The following is a 17,650-nucleotide window of genomic DNA, read 5'->3' on the forward strand; positions in this document are numbered from 1 at the left end:
TTAAAGTTTTATTATAAATTATAATTACTATTTCTACAATGAATATTTTAATATGAGTGCTTATTTTAGTGTAACCAAAATTCATTAAATTGGGTCAAAACCGAAATAACCAATATCGGTTTAATTCGGTCAAAACCGAAATAACCGATATCGGTTTAAATCGGTCAAAACCGAAATAACCGATATCGGTTTAAATTAGTCAAAACCGAAATAACCGATATCGGTTTAAATCGGTCAAAACCGAAACCGGTCAAGATAGAACTCGATCAAACGGTCTTCAAAAAATTCCTGACCGAACAGCACTAGTATAGAATACTTAAATTGACATTTAGTCGATTCGTACTATTGTACTCTCTCCGTGATATATGAAGCAGAATCACCAAACTCGAAGGGAGGGTAGCCCAGGGTACTTGCTACGATCTGTGAAAGTTTCAGGACGATCGGTAGAAAGGTTGATTTTATATATTTTTTTTAGCAAGTATTGGGTTTGCTGGGTGAGTCCCGCGGTAGACCAACAATGCATAATGAGAACAATGTTTTCAAAAAACCTAAATAACTCCATAACTATCGATTTTTCGACCCCCATCCAAAGGACCGAAAACACTCCCCGGGTGTCGTTCCATAGGATTCGTCGAAAAAATCAATGGGTTGTGGGAGGCTAAAACTCACACATATCGCGATTTTACGTAATTTTTACGACCCCCCCGCCCACCAAACTTGCCCGCCCAAAAACTTCCACGGTATTCATTTCCGTAAAAATTTGAAAGCTGAATCGTAATCAGCGACTCGAGCTCTATAGAATTTCAGTATTACATTGTTAAGTATCGATAAACATATAGTATCTCACCCGGCACTTTTGTCAATGGTTTGGGAATGTTACAGTGCGAAGTTTATCGATACTTAACAATGTAATACTGTAATTCTATAGAGCTCGAGTCGCTGATTACGATTCAGCTTTCAAATTTTTACGGAAATGAATACCGTGGAAGTTTTTGGGCGGGCAAGTTTGGCGGGCGGGGGGTCGTAAAAATTACGTAAAATCGCGAGATGTGTGAGTTTTAGCCTCCCACAACCCATTGATTTTTTCGACGAAACCTATGGAACGGCACCCGGGGAGTGTTTTCGGTCCTGTGGAGGGGGGTCAAAAAACTAATATTAACCGAGAACGGACGGCTGGAGTCTGGTCGATCGCACTTCAATCACCCGGGTGTTTTGTGCAAATACCACTTAAATAAATAAATTAAAAATCGAATAATAGGACTACAGACTGGTTACCTTCACTGTTAGATTGAAAATGTTCATGGCTACCATCCCCAGTAGTTTCGTGTAAAAATACCAAAAACCTTGTAGGCACTGGGAGTTTGGCTGCTTGATAGGAATCACCTGGCAGTCATTAATTTTTCTTCTTTTGGAAGTCTTATAAATATTCAACCCTTTTTCAACCAAATATAGACATGTATGTAATTGTTTTACCTTTACTTTTAGTTCTTGAGTACATTCCCAAAGAATTGTTTTTTTCTAATGAAGAAATAATAATACCAAAAACTCCTAAATTATGGAGGGACTCACGTCTTCTTAAAAAAAATAATATCTGTACGATCGTATCTAAGCCTGCAATAAAAAAACGTAAACAGTATTCACGCCATAGCGATGTAAGTATAATAAAGTACTATACATTTTACAAATAATAAAATATTTATTGTTCAATTTTCCCTAGACATCAATTTTAAGTGTGGCTAAAGTAATCGCTACAGTCAAGAAATGGGGGCATACAAAAATTGATTCACACATATTAAATATTACAGCAAATTCATTCGGTTTATATAATATCAATATACACGAAATTTTAAAACACCATTCAATACGCATACAACATTTAATAAATTCCAACACACATTTTTCTAATTCAGACCAAAAATATTTACAAATTTTCAATAAAATAAAAAATAATTTTGACATAAATGCAGAAAATAATTCAATAATTTCTTATCTAGTATCGACGAATAAATGTTTAAAAAACAAATCCAAAAAAGATGTATTAATGTACAAAAATAAAGTAAAACAAATAATAGAGAGTAAAACATTTAAAAGTATTGTACTCCTAGATCGATTTAAGTAAGTACTGGTATAACAAATTAAACATTGAAATATGTTTTATAATTTAAATAATTTTTATTTAATACTTCTTACAGTTCTGCGACACTGGACACGACTCCTGAAAACAATTATTATTATTATAATTCATCAGATGTAATTATTAAAGGTGAAGAATTATTAAAGTTGATATCGATTTTGAATTATAATATAATTCCTGATGCATTATGGACATTAGTAGAAAATATCAACGACAATATTATTTTTATTAATAATAAAAATGCCGTTATCCATACCCACTTAATTAATATTATGTTGATGTTCAACGACTTCACATCATATAATTATAAGTAAATATTACACAAATAAAATACATTAATATACATTATTGTTTTTAATTGGGGTGTATAATATTTTCAGAAATCAGAATCCTGAAATTGGATATTTTCTAAAAAATATAATTAATAAATTCATTAAGTGTTGCATAATGAATATAATTTATAAATGTTTTATTTATTTATATTCAACCGAAATTCAAACTCATATTGAAAATCGTGAGGATATTTATTTTAAATATTAAAAACAAAATTTTTTGAAATGGTAGAAAGGTTAAAAAACCTTAAAAACAATTTATATTTCGACATTTATTTACTACCGTAAGTATTTTATTTTTGCCATAACATTTTAGATTCTGAACGAAGTGAAGAATGTATTGATTTTACAATGATGTGTGTTTTTTTTTTTATTTTTTTTTCATAAAATTTTTTGTGTTTATAACTAAGGATTAAAAATACAACACTAAGTTTTCCGTAAGTTTTCCTTCAAATAGCTATAGAGAAAACTCGAATCATCATTATAGGACAAATTTTAAGCGCGTTTGTATTTTAAATTTTGATTTTTTTTTGAGCTATTTATAGACAACTGAAATTTTCAATTTTTCTGAAAAAATATTTTTGAAGTGTCGATAAAATTTTTTTGGCCCTATCAAAATACTTGAAAATTTAATACAAAGTTCCTCATAAGTTCTTCCCATATTGATTAAAAAATTATTAGAATACATAGGCACAATTTTTTTTTATTAGCATTTGAAGTTTAAATATTGACAAAAATAATTTTTTTATGACTTTTATTTAATTTTATATTTTTGGTACAATATGTTTTTGGTGTGTTTATTTTACAGAGAACAAACAAACCAAAACATTTTACAAATAAAAATGGACAATACAACTTATAATTATTATACAACTTCTAATGCGTTGGATGCAGAGGAATTTAATTTTGTTGACATTTTTATTATTGCAACTGTGAAAATTCAGAATGAAAACACCCAACATATAAGATTTTCAACGGTAATCAGTGCTCCTAAAAAAAAAGAAAACATATAAATTAAGCTTCGTTTTTTATTTCAGATTACACATCTATATAATACTTTTATTTTAATTGCCAATATAATGCATTTGACATTTAATTTATCGGACATGAAAATAGATTTCAAAAAACATATTATATCATTGTACGAAGAGAAAATATTATTTAGATGTAAAGCATATGAAAAACATGGTTATTCATATTTTATAGATTATGAAAATGAATTTATTATAAAAGCTATCAATTACTCCCACCTTTTAAAAGATATTCTCAAAATAAAACCAGAAACAATACTATTTTTTGCTAACCATCTAAATTTATAAACAGCACTTTTTAATAATCATCTAAAATTTCAATCTTCTTTACCATCTTCTAACCAAAAACAATTAATTCAAAAACATATATCAATAATGAATACAGTAACCCGGAACATCCTGAAATCACAACTTAATATATCGGACCCTTCATTATTCCTAGAACATTTTAAAGAACAATTAGGTTCCTATCGTGGACATATTAAATACGTTGTAAAATTTATAACTCATAATTCATTAAGTAAGTCCCCCCAATTACAATTGTAATTCCACAATGCAAACTACCGTCAATCGAGGTGACTTGGAACTGCGAGGTGAAATGAAACACTTCGGTTTTTTTTTAAACATATAAGGTTATCTATGAAACAAAATTATATAATTTAATTCTGCCTCCATTCAAATTAAATGTACAATATTTGTGATAATAAATGTTATCATCAACCATGTGCTTGTTCTTATCATTACCACCAAAAAAAATAACCAAACATTTCTTATGATAACAGCGATTTTATCATTGCTCTCAAAAGTGCTTCAAATGTTTGTGATTGAAGTCAAATTTAAAGGTTTGTATATTTTTTATACATTAAAGGACACTTCAAAAGCAGAGTTTTGTAGTTAAAAGTCCTTAAACATTTTTTGCCAATTTTATAACTCAAGTTTTATTTTACAGAAGAAAATTGAGGGTGACTTGGAACACCAAAAATGCCAAACAAATACATATATTAAACGAGGATGATTACATGATAGTAACTGATGAGACTGAATTTAGTAATAACATTGTACAAAATATATTTAATAATAATGATGGTGATATTATAGATGAGACTGAATATAATAATATAAATAAGACAGATAAATACTCTACACCAACTAACTATAAGACTGAAGAAAAAAAAAAAAAATCTGATGAAATAATTGTTAATGATTTTGTTATGGTCAAATTTGAAACAATTAAAAAAAACATTGAAACGTTTATAGGCCAAGTGACTGAAATTGAAGAAAATGAATATACATGTAAATTTTTAAGAAAAAACAACCAGATGACGGGCTTTTATTGTTTCCCATTCATAATTGATGAAGCGACTGTCTCAAGAGAACAAATTATCAAAAAAATGGTTGTAAAAAACCAAAGAAGAGGCAATTTCCAATTCCAATAGTACTTACCCTAAGTATTAAGTATTATTATTAAGTAGATAGCTATTAAGTTAAGTTTTCCTATTTAAAAAGTTTTTATTTTGTTTTTATCATGTTGTTGATATTTTTTTATTTAAATATTAAGTTTACTGTTTAAAAAAGGTAAAGTTAACCTGTTTATTTTTTATATTTATTTAAACATGTATTTGTGTTTATTTTTAAGCAACTATTAAGTTATGTTTTCCTATTTAAAAAGTTTTTATTTTGTTTTTATTATGTTGTTGATATTTTTTTATTTAAATATTAAGTTTACTGTTTTAAAAAGGTAAAGTTAACCTGTTTCTTTTCTATATTTATTTAAACATGTATTTGTGTTGATTTTTAAGTAACTATTAAGTTATGTTTTTCTATTTAGAAAGAGTTTTTATTTTGTTTTTATCATGTTATTGATATTTTATTATTTAAATATTGAGTTTACTGTTAAAAAAAGGTAAAGTTAACTTGTTTCTTTTTAATATTTATTAAACATGTTCTTGTGTTAATTTTTAAAATAAAAATTTTGTTCCAAGTCACCTTTAACGTTCTTGAATTGAATTTCACATAAAATTTTCATAGCTGTTCCAAGTCACCCAAAAATTGAGGTGACTTGGAACACGTAGTTTTTATTTTTTTTTAAGTTCAGTTTTGGTCAAAAAACTAAATGAAAGGTCTTATCCTATTCATGAGACGTATGCACACATTTATGTATTTTATGTAGTTCAGTGCGATTTTTTTTAAGTTCCGAATAACAAGAAGTATGTCAAAATTGTTCCAAGTCACCTCGATTGACGGTACACCTTTAACAATTAATAAAATTCACAAAAATATGGACAAATGCATTAACGTCAAACAATTTTACGGAAGGTATATATGTTAGCGGTAATGTATGTAATACGTTATTTTATTAAATAACTAGTTATTCTATAAAATTCCTAAATATGTTCGTTAATATATAAATTACACGGTTTTACTAGTTAATATATAAAATACCGATTGGGTTTTCGTTAATGTATGAAATTTATATCATTAGGTAGATATGACCGGGACTGGATTAGATAACATACAAAATTTGTTACCGTTGTTGTTATTAATAAAAATAATAAGATAAGATAGTATTGAACCACACCATTTGGCATAGACTAGACTTATTCGTGTGACAGTGTACTGCGAGTGTACTTACTAGTTAGTTTAATCATTTTTAGTGTTGTATAGTGTAATAACTAATAAGTGTGCTTTAAAATGAAAACCAAATTTGATACAATTATAAAAAATACAACAACAGAACGTAATAACAGCACGTTTTTGCTGAAAGAAAAATATGATTCCTTAATAAGTGAAGTGAAACGTATTAAAACAGGAAAAAAAGAATCGCCACATGATTATTGGTTAGTACAACGGTATGATGTGATAGAAGTGCAAGGTAATGAAAAACTTATACGTCCAATGAAAGAAAATTCTGATATTATATTTTACGTCCACGATATTTTTACGGTGTTCGGTGCTCCAAGTGTACTACAAAGTGACAACGGTCGTGAATTCAGAAACCAAACAATAGATTCATTAAAAGAAATGTGGCCTGAATTATCTATTATTCATGGCAAACCTCGCCACAGTCAGTCCCAAGGATCAGTGGAGAAGGCAAATCAAGATATAGAGAATATGATAATTACCTGGATGAAGGACAACAACACAACAAAATGGAGTGAAGGGCTAAGGTTTATTCAATTTATGAAAAATAAAGCTTTTCATAGGGGGATAGGACGAAGTCCTTATGAAGCTATGTTCGGATGTTCCCCAAAAGTAGGAATTTCTTCAAATACTCCAGACAATATTTTGAAAGTTTTGAATACAGACAAAAGTTTAAATAATAAAATTAACAAAGATTTAGAGAAAAATAACTGTAAAATATGCAAACATATATTTAAGGAAAATGAAGGGAATACCGAGGAAGAATTGTGTCAACTTTGCATAAATAAAGAAAATATTTCCAATAAAAGAGAAGAAGCAAAAGAATGCTTAGAACGTCAAGCTAAAAGAATGAAACTACAATCAGATATGTCTCATCCACCTGCTCTTCAAGGATGTAACGTACGAGTCAAAATTCCAGATGTTGACAGGTCAAAATGTGATCCACAATCTATAATTGCAATTGTATTAGAAAAAACAACCGACGGATTTTATCGCTTAGGTAATTTTTTTAAATTTTTTTATTAATAATTCAAATAATTTTGTTTTAGGAACTAAATACGGTATACTAAAACAACTTTACGCGAGGTCACAATTTAGTTTATGCACAGAAAAGTTTATTACGCTTAGTGACGTTCCAGATGTAGATGTAGAAAAGCATCCGAATCCCAATCACTTGGTAATGGACAAGGGTTTTTTAAATGTACATGCCAACAAAAGTGCACCACAAAACGGTGCATATGTTTAAAAAATAATTTACTTTGTAATTCTAAATGCCACCCAAAAAGTTCCTGTACTAATAAATAAATTGTAAATTTAAAATTTATATTTATATTAATATTTTATATAATATTGTAAGGCTTGTTTGACTTAATACTATAACCTTTGATTTTGTTTGTAATTTGTAATTTGATTAAAACTTTTATTCAATAATAGTTTTAAGTACATTAACTAAACCATTATTGTTAGCTTATAAAATATCTAGTTGGTATGTAGAATAACTAGTTGAAGTATATATTTATGGATTCATTCAATACATTAACTGAAAGTACCCGTAATTCTATAAAATAACTAGTTATTTTATAGAATTACGGAATTTCATACATTAACGCTAACATATATAAATATATAAATAAATAAATATCTATAAAAGTATCTACCAACTATTTCCAAATGTCATAATGTGTTTTATGTTTTTTTTTGTTTTAGGTCCACATTTGATTTTTTTCAAGATGGGTTGTCATCCTTATAATTTTTTTATAACATTTAAATAATTTTATATTTTACACAATATAATTACCATTTTTGGGAACAATTAATTAAATTTGTAAAATTAAATACTATAAAATAAGATATTTAAATATAGAAATATATAACCGAATTGTAAGCATTATAAATTTTTTGGGAACAATTAATTAAATTTGTAAAATTAAATACTATAAAATAAGATATTTAAATATAGAAATATATAACCGAATTGTAAGCATTATAAATTCTTTTAGTGAAAAAATAACAACAATACAACGTTTGCTATAGAGGCTGTTAAAAATCCAAAAGCTATGTATATCTATATTATATTTAAGTAATTAATTTTACCGTTAAGTTGAAAAGCTTAATTCTTTTATCATGAACAACCTTTTGAAATCAAAATTTGCACAACTACCGGATGATTGCACGTTAATGTATAAGTATCATTCTTTTTAATTTTGTCGATTAATCTTGCAGCCAGTTCATCTAATAACTTCACACTCATTCGAAAATAATTGTAAAATTTGTCATGATTATTTCTTCGAACGACGTTGAAAAATGTCCCCTCAAAAGCCTTGAATTGGTAAAGGGATGTACCCAGTAACGCCTGTTTTTCTTCGACAAATACTTTTTATAAACTAAATATGCAAAAACTACCCGTTTTCGGTTGTACACTTTGTAGTAAACCATGTTTACTCGTATAGTTGACGTTTCCTGGTATTAGGTATTTTTACATATTATTTTGTCCTTTGGCCTTTTTGATTAGGAAACGCGTATTCATGGATACTGGGAAAAACGTAATATAAAATATTACATTAATTATAAATGTTTTTGTAACTAGTGCTTATTCATGAATATTCGGCGTAAACAACTCCTATGCATGTATTTTAGTGAGCCTATCCGGTGGCTTTGTCGGGGTCACGCCACGGATAAGAGGTCATGTGTATATAAGGGTACTAAATTAGTACATAGATTCAGAATTACTTTTTACTAGCTTACTGCACGTAGTTCTCAGGTACCGAGCGTAAACTCTGCCTACAAATTTTAAGTGCAAATGTATTTTACTTTGTGACTATTTTATTTTACTTTATTTTATTAAACTTACTGTTTAACTTATAATACAATCGTGAATTTATTTACTATTTCCAAACATACCTTTGTGACTCTACCAACTTATCAACAACAGGACATCGAAGCACGTCATTAAATAATTAAAGTGTACAAGTGTAGCACGAGAGTACTACATACGTAACTTTTTGGTGTCAGGTGTGGGGTTACACTAAGTGAAAATTTTGATTTATCAAAAAGTAACTTGGGAACTCACTGACGAACTTCGAAAACCACGTTCTTGATATACTACGAACACTACATCAGAAACCCAATTATTTATAATTGGTCTACGCGCCAGCAGTTTCGTAGCTAGATCGTCGAGCCACTTCGAGTATCAATTTTTGCAGTCAGGATCAGACCAGGCAACCAAACCAGAGTTTTTTTGGATCAACGCATACAGCGACACAGAGGAGGTTTCCAATTCATTTCAACGAGGACCAGACCAATACTCACTTTACTAACATGAACACTGTGTAAGTTATTTTTAAAGTAGTATCTTAATTTTATGTCTGACAGTCCGCGTAATAATTGGCAAATCGTTGCATATAACCCTGTTAATTTACGTATAACTATGGCCGCCACTACTTTAGGTCTTGAAACCGCTATTAGGCAGGCACCTTCTTTCTCAGGGGGCACAGATAGTCAACTTTCCATTTTTATAACGAAATGTGAATTTCTTTTCGGTAACGTAACCGAAACCGTTAAACCACCATTATTACAGGCAATTTTAGCCAACATTGAGGGGGGTGCGCATGAATACATTAAATATCACGAATTTAATACATGGGAACAATTAAAAAGTCATTTGAAAACAATATATCAACCTTCGCATTCTATTAATTACTTGCAAAAACAATTGACATCTATGCGACAACGTAATGACGAAAACATACAAGCTTTCGCAAATCGCATTCAACAAACTTACCACCAACTCACTAGAGCGCTTACAGTAGGGAAAACAGCACCTGAATCACGAGTAATAGCTGAAACCATGCTAACTTCAGCGCTTGTCGTTTTTATGGAAGGCATAAATCCTTCTATTCGTCTTATTCTAGAAGCGCGAAATATTACGTCATACGAGGAGGCAGTGAGAATAGCGACGGAGAAGGAAAATGTAGGCGAGAAAAACGATAGCACAAAATTTAACCGGCCGTTTTATAAAGGCAATTCTAATAAATCGCATATTAAATGTAATCGATGTAGCAAAATAGGTCACTACGCTAATGAGTGTAGGTCAAGCGCGCCGAGCACTTCAAGTTTTAGGAATCCGATAAATAATCGCATAGAGATAAAAACTGAGCGGACAGGAAACATTAAATTTTGCAAGTATTGTAAAAAACCTAATCACGATATTTCCGAGTGTAGGAAACGAATTTTTAATGAAAATAAAAAAAAACAAGGTCAGGCGGATAACCAAAACAAAACGGTGGGTGAACTAAAAAGTATACGGGTAATTACCTCACAGATGGAAGAGGAACATATAGTAATCAACGCGAACACTTTTTCATCGGGAAATCTCAAATTTTTAATAGACTCGGGAGCCGAAATGAATATTATTAAACTATCAGCTTTGAAAGACCATGTAGTCGTGAACGAGTCAGATAGGAAAAATATTAAAGGTATCAGTTCTACAATTATTAACACATTAGGTTCGATCGTAATTCCTATTGAAATTAACGACGCAACTTTTATTACTAAATTCGATATTGTAAAAGACGTTTTTCCGATACCCGGTAGCGGCATAATTGGTCGCACATTTCTAAAAGAGAACAAAGCCATACTAGATATGAACAAAGAAGTATTACTATTACCAGAACATGGGTGGGAACGACCGTTAATAATACCACCACGAAGTAACTGTGTTATGTTAGTTAAAAACATAAAAAATATTGAGTGTACGGAAATAACTATAGCAAAACAGGATTTAAACGACGATGTAATAATCGCAAACAGTGTAAGTCCGGTGAACAAAAATACTTTAATCAGCAACGTAATAAACATTTCAGAACAACCGTATCTTATCGAGGAACTGACCTCACGTAACATTGACTGGGAGCCGTATTACGAAAATATTCGATTAGTTGAAAATAATCTAAACGAGAATAAAATTAAGCAATTATCAACATTGATTAAAACAGAACACTTAAATAACGAAGAAAGAGACAATTTATTTGAAATTATTAATAACTATTCTGATTTATTCTATGTTGAGGGGGAACCGTTAAGCGCCACAGATGTAGTAACGCATAAAACACACCGCGCTGCGTAAAACCGATTAACATACGACCTCATAGGTTACCGTGGGCATATCAACAGGAAATCGAAAAACAAGTAGTCGAAATGAAACAAGACAATATAATACGCAATTCCACTTCACCTTTTAACTTTCCCTTGGTAGTAGTCAAGAAAAAAGAAACAGACCAGGAGGGGAAACAGAAACTGAGAATTTGTGTTGATTTTCGTAAATTAAATGAAATGACCGAAAATGAAGCTTATAGTCTACCAAATCTACTCGAAATTTTAGAATCCCTAGGGTCATCAAAGTACTTTTCTACTCTGGACCTCAAGGCAGGTTACCACCAAATTAAGATTGACGAAACCGACATTCATAAAACCGCGTTTTCTACGAAATCGGGGCATTATGAATACGTACGTATGCCTTTTGGGTTAAGTTCCGCTCCAGCCACATTTACGAGGGCAATGAAAGCAGTCTTGATGGGGTTAGAAGAGATGTGTACTGCATATCTCGACGACATAGTGGTACACGGTTCAAGTCTTAGGGACCATCAGGAAAAATTAATCCGAGTTTTTGATAGATTACGAGTACATAATTTAAAATTACAACCGCAGAAATGCAATTTTCTAAGAAAAGAAGTAGTCTATCTCGGGCATGTAATTAACGAAACGGGGGTGTCCCCGGATCCAAAGAAAATTCAGTGCATAAAAGAATACCCACGACCTAAAACCGCGAAAGAGATAAAATCCTTTTTAGGACTATTAAACTATTATAGACGTTTCGTAGACAATTTTGCGAAAATTGCAAAACCATTGACCGCGTTACTTAAGAAAAATGTACTTTTTAACTGGACTGATAAATGTGAGCACGCATTTTGTGAACTTAAAAATATACTTATGAGCCCACCTTTATTAATTTATCCAGACTGGGAAAAAGGGAATTTTAACCTAACCACGGACGCAAGTCAATTCGCAATTGGGGCCGTCCTCTCGCAGGGCACAGTCCCTAATGACCAACCTATAGCATACGCTAGTCGTACTTTGAATAAGGCCGAAATTAATTACAGCGTAATTCAGAAAGAATTACTCGCAATAATATGGGCAGTAAAATATTTTAGACCATATCTCTACGGTCAAAAAATTTAATATTATTACGGATCACCGACCTTTAACTTTTTTATTCGGCATTAAAGACGTTTCATCGCAACTCATGCGATGGCGACTACAATTATCGGAATACGACTACAATATAATATATAGGGCAGGTACTGAAAACGCGAATGCAGACTGTTTATCACGCATACATGTAATGCAAACCAATGACATAATTAATTCCGAATATAATGATTTTCTAATTGCGGAAACAACACCTATAATTAATTCTAAAATAATTGATGTTAACGGTAGTATAAAAGATGCCGATGCGAACACTAATTTATTTTTACCAATTTCGAATGATATGGTAATCACCCATCCGGCAATTAGACAGATTGTAGAGAAATACAATCTCGACCTTCCAAAGTTCAACGAACACGAGAGCAGTTTATTGATTAATAATCTAGCGCGTACTATAATATTTTATAAATTAAAAGAAACGCATATTACTCCATTAACGGAACAACTAATTTTTAATACATTTACTGTAATGAAACAAATTTGTCTAACCAATAAAATTAATACTTGTTCAACGATCAGACTAGAAGGGGTAACCACCATGACCAGTTTTGAGCGAACCCGGTCTATGATTCGATTTATTTTTAAAGGGACCGATATAACTGTTAGCATTTATAAAGAACAAAATTTTACGGAAAGTGAAAAGCAACAAATTATTTATGAATATCATAACTCTCCTTTGGGCGGACATTCCGGGGTTTCTCGAACAGTAAAACGTTTAAAACTTAATTATCAATGGAAAAATCTGAAACAATCAGTGAAACAATACATAGCGAGCTGTGAAGTATGTCAAAAAACGAAAACACATTTAAAAACCAAACAACCAATGCTTATAACGTCCACCGTTACAAAATCATTCGAACGTATCTGTTTAGACATAGTAGGACCTTTACCACAGACCAGTTTAGGAAACCAATATATGCTGACCATGCAGGACGAACTTACTCGTTACGCGATAGCCGTAGCACTAAGCGCCACTGACGCGCAAACGGTAGCTCAGGCATTCGTAGAATGTTTCGTCTGTATATACGGAATACCGGATTCCATTCTTACCGACTGTGGGACAAATTTTTTATCCGATGTGTTCAAACAAATGTGCAAACTATTGGACATCGAAAAATCCAAATCCACTCCTTGGCACCCTCAAACGAACGGTTTTTTAGAACGTTCACACCGTACATTAAAAAATTATCTTAGGAGTTTTGTAGACAAAGACAATGAATGGGACAAATTTTTGTGTTACGCTACATTTTGTTACAACAGCACTGTACATACGTCAACTGATTATACACCTTATGAACTTGTTTTCGGGCATAAGCCTAATATTCCGGCAGTACTATCGAGGAGGGTCGAACCCCAATATAATTACGACAACTATGTGTTTGATTTTAAACGGAATATGCAACAGGCACACGAAATAGCACGGAATAATTTAATCAATAAAAAACAAGACAATAAACGTTACTACGACAAAACTATTAACCCATTGACTTTACACGTAGGTGATAAAGTTCTAATTAAAGAACAACATAAAAAAAAATACACTAAGTCTTAATTGGTCGGGACCTTACGAAGTAATCATGGTCCATGATAATGAAAACGTTACAATAAAGAAAGGTCGACGTGATTATCGAATACACGTTAATAATGTAAAAATTTTTCATGATTAACGTATATATATATATATATATATAAAAAAAAAAAAAATATATATAATAATAAATAAATAAATAACTATAATAATAATACGCATATTTTTAACTATAAGTTTATTTTTATTTTTAGACACAAACACTACAAATTTATTATAATGGATTTCGAGTTCACGGTATTAAAAAAAAACAAACATGTTCTGATCTGCGGGGCTGTATCTAACAGTCTAGATCGATTTAAAGTAGTTAAGTTGGAAGGGTGGCCTCTACTGATCACTGATAAAGAGGTCCGACCTATTACGGAGCAAGAACAAACTTGGGCCGTTAAAAATATTATAAAATTTTTCGGGTGGCCGTCTACCAAAGCCGCAATTTGCCTAGCACAGGTATACGATAGCAACCACTCAAATATAAATAATTTATGCAGACAGACCATTTTAGACTACCTTACACAGGGGGAGCAAGTGGCAGTAGTGGTTCTCTGGAATGGGGATACCGATATGTTACTGTTAAACCGATTAGATCTGGACTATCCAAGTTTGAACATAAGAGCCTATGACTGTAACAATGACCGGCAATTCACGCTACAACTACAATACAACAAAAAAACTATCGTCGAGATAGCATTAGGCAAAGTAGGGGGGAAAAATGGCCGGATGTTAAATCTATTGGAGAGCCATGATCTAGCGTGCCATATAGATCATGAAATTTCACATGCTCATGACCCTTGTGCGGACGTAATCTTAACTAAATGTCTTTTTGATAAACTCTTACGAAAAATAACGTATACGGAACTCATAAATGAATTACGATAAAATTAAAATTTACAGACGATTCCTAACTCTTATCTGCATTCCAATGGTAACAAGTGTTAACCGGTTCGTCGACGAAAAATTACACCAACAATCAGGCTTGTATTACGAAAATCGCGGGATCGTAAACATTGCGACGTCTAGCTGGGATTTGTCTATATTTATTGATTTAAAGAAATATAACGAGCAATGGGATTTCATTGACACATTAGTAACAAAAACTGACCAAGCGTGTAAAAACGTAAGTCAAAACGCTGTTGCTAATTGTAACAACATATTATTTTTAGTACAAGGGATTGCCAGACAAGGGAAAGAAAAGAAAAATATACTATATAATTCCATAGGTCATCACGATCATTTAGCTAAACGTAGTATAAATTTAGGGAGTTTAGTAAAATTCGCACAAACAATTTACGGGTTATGCGACATTAATTGTATTAAGAAATTTAATTTTGGGATATTAAAACTTTCAGAAACTGAAAAAACAAACCTTAAGTTAGAAAAAGAACAACTTAAAGTTGTTAAAGTAAAAAATGACAATGAAACGCGGGAATATTATAGTTTACAATTGCAATTAACTGAATTAAAGAACATAACGGTAGAGCAACAAATAAATAATTTTATTTTTAGACATTTTACGTATATGAACTTACTTTTAACAAAATATATGACAGAAATCGACATATTATCGTCGATCATTGAAAACGCTAAGTTAGGACAGATACATCCGTATTTAATAGGAACATACGAACTACTAGGGCAATTTCAAGACATTAGGCTTTCTTTACCTATCGGGACAGATTTTCCCTACGCATTATCAATCGGAACTGTTAATGATATAGTAAGACTGTCAGATATTAAAATATACTACTCTAATAATAACATAGTGTTTATCATAACAATTCCATTAATATATCAAAACAATTTTATTTTATATAACTTAATACCTAAGCTTTATTGTCAAAATATTATAAATTGTATGTATATTGCACCTAGTCATAAGTTTTTAGCGATAAGTAAAAATAAGGAACATTATGTAGCATACGACGAATTTCACTATAGTCAATGTAAACATGCTAGGGGTTTCCTTCTTTGTCCAGAAATCCAATCGCTACATCCTAGAAATCTTCGACCGATTTGCGAGGTTCAACTTTTACAAGATCCAAGGGACGTACCAGACACATGCGATATACGACACGTCAGATTACAAGCAACCATTTTTCACAAATTAAGTTATCGTAACAAATGGTTATATGCCACGGATAGCGAAGTCATTATAATTAACTGTGAAAACGATTTAGAAGCGAGCACTCATACGTTAGAGGGGGTAGGAATTATAACAATCAACGAAACATGCAAAGGGTATGCGACTAGGGATTTATTGATACCAAGTAGTAGTGTCGAAAACAATTTTTCGGATTTTATTCCAACATCCGTTATCACTCAACAAGAATACCAACATGTATCACTTGATCTTTATACTATGAAGGACGAAAATGTTATAAATAACCATATGAATGACCTTAATTTAATTTCAAAAACACATAAACAACTACAAGAGAATAACAAGAACGAACACAAATTTATCCAATTGCAAGACACTCAAATTATACAGAATTATGTGTTATACATCATAATTATCATTATCATATCAATACCAATTGCATTCGTATTAAGCAAGATTGTTAAACAACGGGAAGTGAAGAAAAAACAAACAACCGTGAGAGCTGAACAAACCATAATAAGACTTCACCAGAGCATGGAAAACCATCCACCTGGAGGAGACAACGACGTCTACAGCAACAGCCTCTCCTATCACAGAAGAACATCAAGAAACACAACCCACGACTTGCTATCCGACACTTAAGAATATGTATTGATTGGAACCTACGGCTCCAATTTTACAGGGGAGGCATGTAGTAAACCATGTTTACTCGTATAGTTGACGTTTCCTGGTATTAGGTATTTTTACATATTATTTTGTCCTTTGGCCTTTTTGATTAGGAAACGCGTATTCATGGATACTGGGAAAAACGTAATATAAAATATTACATTAATTATAAATGTTTTTGTAACTAGTGCTTATTCATGAATATTCGGCGTAAACAACTCCTATGCATGTATTTTAGTGAGCCTATCCGGTGGCTTTGTCGGGGTCACGCCACGGATAAGAGGTCATGTGTATATAAGGGTACTAAATTAGTACATAGATTCAGAATTACTTTTTACTAGCTTACTGCACGTAGTTCTCAGGTACCGAGCGTAAACTCTGCCTACAAATTTTAAGTGCAAATGTATTTTACTTTGTGACTATTTTATTTTACTTTATTTTATTAAACTTACTGTTTAACTTATAATACAATCGTGAATTTATTTACTATTTCCAAACATACCTTTGTGACTCTACCAACTTATCAACAACAGGACATCGAAGCACGTCATTAAATAATTAAAGTGTACAAGTGTAGCACGAGAGTACTACAACTTCCATGTACAGTAGTCACTTCCCGTAGTGTATCGACACAATTGTTGTAGTAGAAAAAACGTCGGTGTTCAAGCGATGCCGCGCGTCAAAATAACGCACGTGTGTATATTACAATTACGATGACCGCACGTGCGTACCGAGCCTTAAGCCTCGTTCACACGGTGACACTAAGTGTCATTAACACCGTGACACTAAGTTGCGTGACACTGTTCAAAGTTTGACGCCACAGGGTGAAGTGTCGTGTTCTGTTCACACCAGTGCCGCAGCATTGCAGCACTCACGCACAATACAGTAACTACA

General features: G+C 31.5%; 2 protein-coding genes across 2 annotated transcripts; both read left to right on the forward strand.

Moving 5' to 3' along the window:
• Positions 1–5,706: 5,706 nt before the first annotated feature.
• LOC132947956 (KRAB-A domain-containing protein 2-like) lies at positions 5,707–7,383 on the forward strand. The gene is made up of 4 exons (XM_061018228.1): positions 5,707–5,740; positions 6,232–6,749; positions 6,876–7,137; positions 7,187–7,383. The coding sequence occupies exons 1-4, from the start codon at positions 5,707–5,709 to the stop codon at positions 7,381–7,383; spliced, it is 1,011 nt and encodes a 336-aa protein (XP_060874211.1).
• A 1,196-nt stretch (positions 7,384–8,579) lies between these two features.
• On the forward strand, positions 8,580–17,313 carry LOC132937056 (uncharacterized). The gene is made up of 2 exons (XM_061003890.1): positions 8,580–9,466; positions 14,884–17,313. The coding sequence occupies exons 1-2, from the start codon at positions 9,456–9,458 to the stop codon at positions 16,730–16,732; spliced, it is 1,860 nt and encodes a 619-aa protein (XP_060859873.1). The 5' UTR covers positions 8,580–9,455; the 3' UTR covers positions 16,733–17,313.
• The last annotated feature ends 337 nt before the right edge of the window (positions 17,314–17,650 follow it).

This window comes from Metopolophium dirhodum, chromosome 1, assembly GCF_019925205.1.
Source record: "Metopolophium dirhodum isolate CAU chromosome 1, ASM1992520v1, whole genome shotgun sequence".
NCBI lineage: Eukaryota > Metazoa > Arthropoda > Insecta > Hemiptera > Aphididae > Metopolophium > Metopolophium dirhodum.

Excerpts from the sequence above, each read along its gene's own strand:
- LOC132947956 (XM_061018228.1), top strand. The coding sequence starts at position 5,707 with ATGTCAAAATTGTTCCAAGTCACCTCGATTGACG. Across the intron at positions 5,741-6,231 it reads CCAAGTCACCTCGATTGACG|AACGTAATAACAGCACGTTT; the intron begins GTACACCTTTAA and ends ATACAACAACAG. Across the intron at positions 7,138-7,186 it reads CGACGGATTTTATCGCTTAG|GAACTAAATACGGTATACTA; the intron begins GTAATTTTTTTA and ends ATTTTGTTTTAG.